The 13,102-nt window shown below is 37.1% G+C and overlaps 1 protein-coding gene across 16 annotated transcripts in view; it reads left to right on the forward strand.

The window, feature by feature from the left end:
- TJP1 (tight junction protein 1) overlaps positions 1–13,102 on the forward strand; it is a 237,286-nt gene that overhangs the window by 163,532 nt on the left and 60,652 nt on the right. For all 16 annotated transcript variants that reach the window (XM_070496572.1, XM_070496576.1, XM_070496579.1 and 13 more), the window contains one exon: positions 12,656–12,780. In XM_070496572.1, the coding sequence (XP_070352673.1) occupies positions 12,656–12,780 (125 nt within the window). The remainder of the gene's footprint in view (positions 1–12,655; positions 12,781–13,102) is intronic.

A 13,102-nucleotide genomic window follows, 5' to 3' on the forward strand; every position in this document is an offset into this window, starting at 1 on the left:
TGGCTGCACCAGTTTGCATTCCCACCAGTAGTGTATGACGGGTCTCTTTTTCTCAACATCCTCTCTAATGTTTGTTATCTTTTGTCTTGGTGATTATAGCCATCCTAATGGGTGTAAGGTGATATCTTAGTGTAGTTTCAATTTGCATTTCCCTGATGATTAGTGATGTTGAACATCTTTTCATGTGCCTATTGGCCATCTGTATATTTTCTTTGGAAAATGTCTGTTCATATCCTCTGCCCATTTTTTGGTCAGGTTGTTTCTTTTTTGTTGTTGTTCAGTTGTGTGAGTTCTTTACGTATTTTGGAGATTTACCTCTTGCCAGACATATGATTTGTAAATGTTTTCTCCCAATTGGTGAGTTGTCTTTTTGTTTGGATCCTGGTTTCCTTTGCCTTGCAGAAGCTCTTTAGTCTGCTGAAGTCCTGCTTGTTTATTTTTTCTTTTGTTTCCCTTGCCTGAATAGACATGGTATTCAGAAAGATCCTTCTAAGACCAATGTCAAAGAGCGTATTGCCTATATTTTCATCTAGTAATTTTATGGTTTCAGGTCTTACTTTTAAATCTCTGATCCATTTTGAGTTAATTTTTGTGTATGATGAAAGATACTGGTCTATTTTTCATTCTTCTGCACTTGGCTGTCCAGTTTTCCCAACACGATTTATTGAAGAGACTTTCCTTTCTCCATGTTAGCTTGTTTGTCAAAGATTAGTTGTCCGTAGATGTGTGGTTTCATTTCTGAGCTTTCAGTTCTGTTCCATTGATCTGTGTGTCTCTTTTTGTGCCAGTACCATGCTGTTTTGATTATTGTAGCTTTGTAGTATATTATGATGTCAGGGATTGTGATTCCTCCAGCTTTGTTCCTTTTTCTCAGGATTGCTCTAGCTATTCAGGGTGTCTTGTTGCCCCATATGAATTTTAGGATTCTTTGTTCTATGTCTGTGAAGAATGTCATTGGGATTCTGATTGGAATTGCATTGAATCTGTAGATTGCTTTAGGTAGTCTCGACATTTTAACTATATTTATCCTTCCAATCCATGTGCGTGGAATATCTTTCCATTTCTTTATGTCATCATTGATTTCTTCCAATACTGTCTTATAGTTTTCATTATATAGGTCTTTTACCTCCTTGGTTAAATTTATTCCTAGATGTTTTATTCTTTTTGTTGCGATTGTAAGTGGGATTATATTCTTTAGTTCTCTTTCAGTTAGTTCGTTATTAGAGTATAAAAATGCAACTGATTTTTGTAAGTTGATTTCTACCCTGCAACTTTGCTGTCATTGATTATTTCTAGTAGTTTTCCAATGGATTTTTTACCGTCTTCTATATATAAAATCATGTTGTCTGCAAACAGCAAGAGTTTCACTTATTCATTGCCTATTTGGACTCCTTTTGTTTCTTTTTCTTGCCTGATTTGTCTGGCCAGCACCTCCAGTACTATGTTGAATAAGAGACAAGAGTGGGCACCCTTGTCTTTTTCCTGTTCTCAGAGGGATGGTTTTCAGTTTTTCACCATTGAATATGATGTTGGTTGTGGGTTTGTCATATATAGCCTTTATTATGTTGAAGTAGTTTTCTTCTATATCCATTTTGTTGAGAGTTTTTATCATAAATGAATGTTGGATCCTGTCAAATGCTTTCTCTGCATCTATTGAGATTATCATGTGGTTTTTATTCCTCATTTTTTTCATGTGATATATTACATTGTTTGATTTGCGAATATTGAACCATCCCTCTGTCCCTGGTATAAACCCCACTTGATCATGATGTATGATCTTTTTAATGTATTTCTGTGTTCCGTTTGCCAATATTTTGTTGAGGATTTTTGCATCTATGTTTATCAGCGATATTAGCCTGTAATTTTCCTTCTGTGTGTTGTCCTTGTCTGGCTTTGGTATCAGGGTGATGTTGGGCTCTTAGAATGTGTTAGGAAGTGTTCTGCCTTCCTCTATTCTCTGTAATAGTTTGAGAAGGATGGGTATTAAATCTTTGAATGTTTGGTAGAATTCTCCAGAGAAACCCTCTAGTTGCTGGACTTTTATTTTTTGGGGATGTTTTGATTACTGTTTTAATCTGTTTACTTGTAATTAGTCTGTTCAGATTTGCTGTTTCTTCTTGGTTTGGTTTTGGGACACTGTATGAATCTAAGAATTTAGATTCCATTTCTTCTAGATTGTCCAGTTTGTTGGCATATAGCTTTTCATAGTATTTTCTTATAATCCTTTGTATCTCTGTGGTATCCATTGTAATTGCTCCTCTTTTATCTGTAGTTTTATTTATTTGAGCCTTCTCTCTTGTTTTCATAGTCTGGCTAAGGGTTTCTCAATTGTGTTATCTTCTCAAAGAACCAGCTCTTTGTTTCATTGATCCTTTCTACTGTTTTTGTGTGTGTGTGTGTCAATTTCCTATTTTTCTGCTCTAATTTTTATTATTTTCCTCCTGGTGATTTTGGGCTTTGTTCTTTTTCTAATTCTGGTAGTTGTAGTTTGATTGTTCATTTGAGATTTTTCTTGTTTCTTAAGGTGAGCCTCTATTACTATGAATTTACCTCTTCTGACTGCTTTTGCTGCATCCCATATGAGTTGGTATGGTGTGTTTTCATTTTCATTTGTCTCCAGATATTTTTTGATGTCTCCTTTAATTTCTTCAGTGATTCATTTCTTGTTCAGTAGCATGTTGTTTAGTCTCCACGTATGTCACTTTCCCAGTTTTTTTCCTTGTAGTTGAGTTTTTGTTTCATAGCATTATGGTTGGAAAAGGTACTTGATATGATTTCAGTGTTAAATTTATTGATGCTTGCCTTGTTTCCCAGCATATAGTCTGTCCTTGAGAATGTTTCATGTGCACTTGAGAAAAATGTGTATTCTACTGTTTTTCAGTGGAGAGTTGTATATATATCTATTAAGTCTATCTGGGCTAGGTTTTCATTTAAATCCACTATTTTCTTGTTGACTTTCTGTCTGGATAATCTATCCATTGATAGAAGTGGGATGTTAATGTCCTCTACTATTATTGTGTTGTTAATATCTCCTTTTAGGTTTGTTAGTAGGTGCTTTATGTACTTTGGTGCTCCTGTGTTGGTTGCATTTATATTTATAGTGTTATGTCTTCTTGGTGGAGTGTCCCTTTTATCATTATGTACTGCCCCTCTTTGTCTCTTAATACCTGTTTTGTCTTGAAGTCTACATTGTCTGATAGAAGTATGGCAACACCTGGTTTCTTTTGTCTGCCATTCAGTTGGAGTATCATCTTCCATCCCTTCTCTCTTAGCCTGTGTTTGTCTTTAGAGCTGAGATGTGTTTCCTGGAGGCAGCATATTGCTGGGTCTTGTTTTTTAATATATCCCACCACTCTGTATCTTTTGATTGAAGAATTCAGTTCTTTTACATCTAGAGTGATATATGAGGGCTTAATACTGCCATTTTATTGCTCTTTTTCCAGTTCTGCATTTCCCCTGTTTCTTGTCCTGTGTATTTCAGACTACCAGTTCAGTTTGGTAGTTCTCTATGATGGTTTCCTTAGTTTTCTCTTTATCATTTATGTCTCTCTTCTGATTATTTGTTTAGTGTTTACCATGAAGTTTGTATAAAAAATCTGGTCAATGAGATAGTCCATTTTCTGCTAACCTCTTATTTCCTTAGACTAAGGTATGAGAGCCTTCAGCATTTCTTATAGGGGGTGTCTCCTGGCAATGAACTCCCTTAGCTTTTGTTTATCTGGGAAAGGTTTTATTTCTCCATCACATCTGAAGGATATTTTCATTGGATAGATTATTTTTGCCTGAAGGTTTTTGTCTTCCAGAACTTTGAGTATACATTCCATTCTCTCCTAGACTTTAAGGTTTCTACTGAGAAATCCACTGAAAACCTGATAGGGTTTCCTTTGTAATTTATTTTCTTCTGCCTTGCTGCCCTTAATATTTTTTCTTTGTCATTGACTTTTCCTAGCTTTACTACTATATGCCTTGGGGAAGATCTTTTTACATTGATATAATTAGGAGATCTGTTAGCTTCTTTCACTTATATTTCCAGCTCCTTCCTCAGGTTTGGGAAGTTCTCAGCTATTCTTTCGTGGAATAAGCTTTCTGCTCCATTCTCCCTCTCTTCTCTTGAATACTTATAATCCTTATGTTGCATTTCCTAATTGAGTCAGATATTTCTCGGAGAATTTCTTCATTTCTTTTTAGTCTTAGTTCTCTCTCCTCCTCCACCTGAACCATTTCTGTATTTCTGTGCTCTAGACTGCTGATTCTCTCCTCCATAGTATCAGCTCTGTTCAGGGAGTCCAGATTTTTCTTTATCTCATTCATTGTGCTTTTCATCTCCAACATTTCTGATTGGTTTTTCTTTATAGTTTCAATCTCTTTTATGAAGGTGCTGATTTCGTTGAACTGTCTATCTGTATTTTCTTATAACTTGTTGAATTTTCTTATGATAGCTATTTTGGATTCTCATCATTTAGATTATAAATTTCTCTGCCTTCAAGAGTGATCTGGGTTCTTATCATTCTCCTTTTGGTCTGGAGTATTAAAATATTTTTTTCATATTGTTTGATGACATGGGTTTGTGCCTCCGCATAGTGATAATGTTTGGTCACAGCTTCCACCTGCTGCCACTGGGTGGGGGTCAAGAGCTCTGTATTCTGAGCCCACCTCAACCCTGGCTCACTTGCTCACAGCTGCTGCTTTTCTATCATCTGCGCAGGTGCTCTGGCCAACCACCTGAACTGCAGTGCTGGGCAGGGGTGAGTGGTGCTTTCTTTTGCCTGCGCAATCCTAGAGGCGTTCTTGCTCTGCCCTGACTGTCTGCTCTCCCAGGGTGCTGACTTGATTAAGACACCCCAGCAATTGCTTAGTCACCTCTGTGTGGAGCTTTCCCTCAGGCTGTGAGATAACTTGGAGAGCAAAGGTGTCCGCACAGAGGGCTGTCCCCACCCCCGTCCTCTAACAATCTCACATGGTTCTACGCCGAGTCACTGCCATTGAGGGAGTAGGAGGAGATCCCTTTACCTCCTTCTACTTTCTCTGGGGAATCCAGCACCTCCACCTTCAGATGTATGGCCATGTGGGTCTCTCAGACATCTTTTGTGTTGTGTGAATGTCCTCTGTTGGTATATGAATGTCTTTTTTTTTGTGTCTTAGAAGGGAGAGTCTAAGGGAAGAGCTCACTCTGCCATGGTGCTGACATCACCTCCTTGTCCATTGTCTTTTTGATGGTCAGAAGGTCATTTTCTGTTAGATTGCTTAGGGAGATGACCATGAAAACAATATTCCTTCTGTTCTTGTGTGTTTAGTGGTTTATCTATGTCCTTTTATACTTGAAGGTCAGTTTTACTGGATATAAAATCCGTGGCTCGCTGTTTCCCTTAACTGTGTTATCTTTGGCGTAATGTGTTGCTATCCAATTGTGAAGATAATCTCATTGACTTGTCTTTATAAGTTATGAGCTCTTTTTGCCTACATGCCAATGAATCTTTTTCCTTAAAATATAGTCATTTTATTTGAATGCATGTTGATATTAGTCCCTCTGATGTAGTATTCTCAGATGACTCTCAGATAATTCTGATTTGGACAATACTGTCTCCTTTGAGTAGGTTGTTTCAATTTTTAAAAATCAGGAAAATTCTATTTTTTTTTCTTTTTTTTCCAAAAGCCCCCAGTACATAGTTGTGGTTTTTTGGTTTTTTTTTTTTTTTTTTTTTTGAGGAAGATTAGCCCTGAGCTAACCACTGCCAATCCTCATTTTGCTGAGGACAGCTGGCCCTGAGCTAACATCCATGCCCATCTTCCTCTACTTTATACATGGGATGCCTACGACAGCATGGCTTTTGCCAAGTGGTGCCATGTCTGCACCCGGCATCCGAACTGGCGAACCCTGGGCCACTGAGAAGTGGAACGTGTGAACTTAACTGCTGCGCCACTGGGCCGGCCCCAGTAGTTGTGTGTCCTTCCAGTTGCGGCATGTGGGATGCCACCTCAGCATGGCTTGACAAGTGGTGCCATGTCCGTGCCCAGGACTCAAACTGGCAAAACCCTGGACCTCCAAAGCAGAGTGCGCAGACTTAACTGCTCAGCCACGGGGCCGGCCCCCAGGAAAATTCTTTTTTGTTTAATTATAGTTTTTACTGTTCTTCTGTTATTCTGGTTTAGTTTTTAAGGGACTCCTTCTATCCATATGTTGTATCTCTTTTGCCTATCTTCATTACTTGTAGTTTTCTCGCAAATCCTTTCTCAAAAATCTGTATCAATATCATTTTCGTTTTTAAAAAGATTTCACCTTTTCACTCTGTTTCTCTTATGGTATTGTTATGTTTGTTTGGTGGTGTGCTCCTGTCTGAAATGTCTTTTTAAAAGTTCTAACTAGCTCTTGAATTCTGTCAACTTCATTTCTGAATTTTTCTCATTCTTATTTGTGTTCTTTCATGTCTTGTGTATTTTCTTAATGCCTTTTTGCTTGTTTTGTAATAGTAACAGTTTTGATCTTTTTCTGAGCACTCTTTCTGGCATGATTTTCATCTTCTGTAGGGATCTACTCTGCTGCTCATCTTTAATAGTAATTTTGTGAGGGACTTGATCCCTTTTTTTTTTTTTTGGTCGTTTTTATGTGAAATTCACTTTTTTTGAGCTGTTAGAAATTGGCTTAGTTTTCTCATGCGTGTCCATGCATTCGTGTGCTCAAAAGTGTGACTATTTCTTTCTGAGACTTTCTAGCTCTGTGCCTTTTGCACAGTTTAATCTAGACCTTCTCTTTCCTTTGTCTCTTTTGTTCCTGTCCTACCAGAAACAGGTGTGATTCCACTGCCAGCAGTTTTTCTGCAGTGTGGGCACTGTCCTAGAAAGGCCTGGCAGATCAGTGTTGAGAATTCCTAGGGGGTACACTGTTCCAGCCAATTCAGGTTCTACTGCAGGCTCCTTGCTTTCACCCACTGTTGGAGTAGGCAAAATCCCTCCCAGTTTTAGCTTCTGTTCTCAGATTGTCCTGCCATTCTTTCCAGTGAATACCTATGGATTATTTGGGGGCTCCTGAGGTCTTAGTGTGTCAGACAGTGGCTTGCTTTCATCCCGTGTAAGTGCTGGGAACACACAAGTCTCACAGTTGCTCATCCCCACCTGCTTGCATTTTTCACCTTGAGGGGATACATTGGTTACTTGGTTTCGTTGTGAATGACCATTGGTTTTTTGGCTTGTTGTGTAGCTACCCTGTTTGTTTTTATTTGGAAATTCAGTAAGATCTAAATTCATGCTACTACCATAGCTGCTAATTTTTCTAGAAATATTGAGTTTTTAGTGTTAGTTTAAAAAAGATAGCTCTATAATGGAGAATTGAATTAAAATTAAATTGGATAATCAATCAAATACTTATTTTATTGCACTAATGTTGATGAACCACTTTGTGTTAGACCCTTACAGGGTTGTACTTAGCTGGAATATGTAAACAGATATGTGAATCCCTTCCAAATGGGGCCTCAATACTCGTCCTATTTACAATGTCATGTGTTAAATAGCAGAAGTGTGTGCATGTGCTCTGGGAGCATACAGGATGGGCCACTTCTACCTCTGGAAAGTAGATTGATTTTGTGAATGAGAAGACATTGAACCCAGACTTTGAAGGATGAGCTAATGCTTACAAGACTGATGAAGTGCCAAAGGAAATCCTAGACAGAGAGGAGATGCGAAATCCTAGAGTTTGCTACTTCATGGCATGCTTAAGTAGTTAAATGTGTTTAGAGCAAAGACTAGGGTACTGAGAAGCAAGTTTGGAGTCGTCTTTCAGGATATTGCATACTAAGGAATTTGGACCTGTGGGCAGTAAAATGACAGGATTAGGTTAGTTTTTAGAGTGATAACCCTTCAGACATGGTGGAGGATAAATTGTAGTGCAGTGGAGGTAAGAAATCTCTTGAAAAGGCCAAATCAGACAATGGTGAATGTACAGGGAAGGGAAAGTGTGGAATGATTGAACCCTTTGAAGTTTTTGATGACCACCCTGGTCTGCTGTTCACATAGCATGTAAGACTGCAGTTTTGAGCCCCGGCTGCCCATTATAATCACTTTGGGGCTTAAAAAAAAAAATGCTTGCCATCTGCTCTCCTCCAGTCTTATTTAAAACCAGGGGTTCGGACAATAGCAAGCATTTTTGAAACTGTTCCCAAGTGATTCTCATCTATAGCCAGGATTGGGAATCACAGACTCCTTGGGTAATCGTTAAATAATTGAACTCTAGCAAGCACTGCTCCAGCAGGATTACATGCCCTTCTAAGTGCCGGAGCTGCATGGAAGCAGTGGTCCAGGCCGGGTTTTAGGTCCTGGCTCACCGCAGCCAAAACCACACTTACTTGTTCGCAAATAAATCTTAAGAAAATATCTTCTCATCTTTGCCTTTCTCATTAAAAGTTCCTGATGTTTTCAACATTTCTTTAATACTTTTATGTTTTTGATTTTTAAATAAAAGTTCTCAAGCAAAGACGTAAATGCACCATATAAATGTATATAGGGTAAAAGATTAGTCCCAGCCTCTTGCAAGGAGGGAAAAAAAAGGCAAAAGAATAACATCCTCCCAACTGTGCTGGAGGTAACGCTTGGGCATTTCGGGTTTTTCCAGTATTTACAAACAATCCCCAGTGAATAACTATGTGCATATGTATTTTCATATTGTTGGTAATGTACAGTCATGTATAGCTTAACAACAGGGATATTTTCTGAGACATGCATTATTACGCATTTCATCATTGTGTGAACATCATAGAATGTACTTACACAACCCTAGATGGTATAGCCTACCACACACCTAGGCTATATGGTATTAATCTTAACGGACCTCTGTCGTATCTGCAATTCGTCGTTGACCAAAACATTGTTATGCGGCACATGACTGTGTATGTATCTTCAGGGTACAGTCCTAGAAATTGATTTCCTCTGTCAAAAGATAAGTGCTTTTGTAATTTTATTAGATGTTGCCAAATTCCTCTCCTAAAGAGTTGTAGCACTTTGCGTGCCCATCCTCAGTGTGTAATAAGACTGCCTATTTCTCTACGGCCTCCCCAGCAAAGTGTGTCATGCTTTAATTTTTACCATTCTGTGTGGTTTTAATTGCATTTCCCTGATTATGAGTTTTAACATCTCATATATCTTTTGTAAGTTGTCTGTTTCGTTGGGTTTTTTGTTCTTTTTTCCCGTTTTTCAGTGGTTCCTAATATCAGTGTTGTCAAACTATGGGCTGAGGACCCCAGAAGGTCTCTGAAATCTTTTATGCTCTAGGGCAGACTATTTTCATAACAATACCAAAGTGTTGTTTGTCTTTTTCACTGTGTTCATATTTGTAGTGAAGGTGCAGAAAACAGTGGTGGGTAAAACTGGCACAATAGCCCAAAAGGTAATGGTATCAAACCTTGCTAGTAGTCACTGACGCATTTTCACAGTTTATAAGAACAGTTTCAGTTTTGCTTTGGAATGACTCAAAGCAATAAAAATTGTTTTGCCACATCTCAGGTTTTGAATACAGATCTTTTTTAATAATCTTTGTATTGAAATGAGAAATATGCATAAGATACTTCAGCTTTACACTGAAGTACTTGTATGTTTGAATTGGTAGCTCAACTAGCTGCGTATTTGTGTGTATGTCTGTGGGTGCAACACCATTTTTACTTGAAGGAATGTATAGTCCTCTAGACTTGAGTGTTTGATATTTCTCTCAAATGAATGAGTACCTGTTGCTTCAAGGAAAACCACTCTGATAGTATTTGTTGCCGATGAAGAAAATTGAATTTTAAAACAAATATTAAAATTCAGAAAACTTTTATCTGCCACCATGAGCTCAACAGCTTTTTAGTACTTAAAGACTTTGATGAGATTGGTGGTAATATTAACACACGAGTTTTTAAAAAGTATTGTGTAGTGAAATGTGTCATCATTTGAAAGATTTGCCTAAATATTTTCCAAATGACCAAGGCATGCTATTATAAAATCATGATGGATTAAATATCCATTCAAAGTGTAAAATAGGCCAATGGATATTCATGTAACAGAGTACAGAAAGTTCACTGATTGGGTTTCAGAGCGCACGCTGCAGCTGTCCGTTAAGAAACTACCGCTTATCAAGTTTTGATATAAAATCCAACATGAATATCCGTAATTACCTAAAAAGGCTACTAAAATGACTTTTCTCTTTTTCAACCACATATGTGTGTAAAGCTGGATTTTCTTCATGTACCACAAAAACCAACATATTACAGCAGATTGAATGCATGTTCTGGAAAATTGAACTCTTTTCTTTTTTTCTCAGTAGTGCATGTTGGATTTTGTCAAAGGCCTTCCCAGGGTTATGGATATAATCATAGAACTTTTTTCTTTAGATTTATTAATAGGGTGTATTATACCAGTGGCTTTCCTAATACACTAATCTTGATTCTTGGAATAAATCCTTTTGTCGTGGAGTATTTGTGTGGTCTTGGCCTTTGTTTGTTCTTTTTTTCTTTAGTACTTTTGCATAGATATACGTAAATGATGTTGAGCTTTAATATTGGGGGGGGGCTCTGTCTTTATCATGGACACTCATTGTCAGATTTAGCTATCAATATTGTAGTTGCTTCATAGAAAGTTCAGAAACTTTCTTTCATTTTCAGTGCTCTGGAACAATTTATGGAACATCGAAGCTCTCTAGATATTGATGTTTTAGTAGAATTCCCCTGTGAAATCATCTGTGCCTAGTGCTTTTTTGTGGAATAATTTCCTCATAACTTTCTCTGTTTCTTCAGGTTGTTTAAATTTTTTATTTCTAATAGAGTCAGTTCAGTAATCTGTATTTCCCTAGGAAGTTATCTGGTTCACCTAGGTTTCCAAATTTATTTGAATTAGCTTTGTAAATTAGTCGTGTTCTAATTCTGTGCTCAGAGTTATTTCTTTCTAATCATTTCTTATTTTTGAAATTTTAGGCTTGCTTCTAGGTACTTTGAAATTTGGATATTCTCTTGCCTTCAAGTTATACTGAGAGTATGGTTTTGTGTAGTAATTTGTTCTTTTTCTATTATTTTGAGGGGATATATAGGAAGACACAGATTCAGGCAGTTGGCATTGTCTTTGCTACCCAGATGTTTTCCTGTTTGTTTTTTTCCCCACATTAACCCTTTTTTTGCCTTAGGTTTTTTGCAATATAATTAACATATCATACAATTCACCCTTTAAAGTGTACAATTTAATGGTGGTATATTCATAGTTGTATGACCATCACCAGAGACACAGAAATACAGTGAAATACTGTACTTGTAAGCCCTCCCTCCCCAATCTCTCCATCCCTTCCCACCTCTGACTCTAGACAACCACTACTCTACTTTTTGTTTCTATAGATTTGTCTTTAGATTTCATATAAATGGAGTTGTACTGTTATATAGTCTTTTATGACTGGCTTCTTTCGCTTAGCATAATGTTTTCAAAGTTCATCCATTTTGTAGCATATATCAGTATTTAATTTCTTTTTATTGCAAATAACATTCCATTGTATGGATACACCACATTTTATTTATCCACTTAGCAGTTGATGGACATTTGGATTGTTTCCACTTTTAGGGCTATTATAAATGATGATGCTGTGAACATTTAGGTATAAGTCTTCATATGGACAAATGTTTTCATTTTTCTTAGGTATATACCAAGGAGTGGAATTGCTGGTGTTTATTCTTTTTTTAGGAAGAGTTTTTCTTTCTTATTTTTTTTTTGCCACTTCAGTAGGCTTTGAGGTGAGAGGTAAGGTCATGACGTATACTCAGTCTGTGGCGGACATGATCCCCTCTGTTGTGGACTGGACAGCTTTTATCCTCAAGTGGTTTGGATTGTAGAGCAATGTGTGGAGTGTAGTATAATGTTATAGGAAAACACACTCCTCTGATTTAGTGATTCTGGAGCCCTAGGAGAATATTTGATGGTTCTTTAGACAACTCTGAATATTTTACTTGATTTCCTTTCTAGGGAATGGTGTGAGTTTCTTTGAGATAGGTAATTTTTTTAAAACTTGGAAATATTTTGAATTTGTTCTGTACTTGGCTGTCCTTAGTCATTGTGGTAAAGATTTTCAGCTCATTTAGATGTATATAGTTTATTATATTTTCCTTTAATTAAAAATATTTTTTAAAATGTTTGCAATGTGCATAAGACATTATAGTGTACTACTTCTAAAGAGATTTTTAGCATAACTGAAGGAAGTTGAAATAACATTTAATTTTCACAGCTATTGATATTTTTTCATGTAAAATGGCACCCAGTATATATGCTAATTAGTCTGTCATTCTAAAAATTAGTTGCCAGTGTTTGTGATGATGACACTGGGGCACTGCCAGTCCCCTCAGGAACCCTTCTGATAATCAAAAATAAACTCAGGATTTCAGTGTTCAGAATTTCTAAATATATTCTGGTTCTTATAGAATGTTCATGTAATTGGCAGTTTTTAATATTCTGTTATGCCTAGCATCTAATTTATTAGAGCATGCATTCCCATACCAGCATAGATCATTCTAACATGTAACCGTGCAAGCGAGTGAGTATTTGGATCACAGAGGTGATAAGATTGTCATTTTTTATATTTTAACTTTTTTAGATTATGGTTATAACATAATGAACAATTGTTTTTCTCAATAGCAACATTTTACTATAATTGTAACTTTAGGCTCCTGGATTTGGATTTGGAATCGCAATATCTGGTGGAAGAGATAATCCTCATTTTCAGAGTGGAGAAACTTCAATAGTAATTTCAGATGTGCTGAAAGGAGGACCCGCTGAAGGACAGCTACAGTAAGTGTGTTTCTTCTCGTAGGCACCTGTGTTACAAGCACTGTTGCTACCCTCTGTCACTGGCATCCTGTACTAGGGACTTCTTTATACTTATCTCTATCACTCGCCTTAAATAGAAGGTCACTGTAAAAATAAAGATAGTGAAAAGAAAACTTGTTACTCAGTTTGGGGTAGAACATAGCCATCAGGAATCTCTCAACCCTGAGTCTTGCCCTTTTTGTTTGGTAAGAGTAGCAAGGAGGGGCAGAAAATACATTAGCAAAAAAGTGAGAGTATAGTCAGAAGGACTGAAAGAAAATTGGAGGGAGAAAGACTTTTTGTT

Source organism: Equus asinus, chromosome 2 (assembly GCF_041296235.1).
Source record: "Equus asinus isolate D_3611 breed Donkey chromosome 2, EquAss-T2T_v2, whole genome shotgun sequence".
Classification (NCBI taxonomy): Eukaryota; Metazoa; Chordata; class Mammalia; order Perissodactyla; family Equidae; genus Equus; species Equus asinus.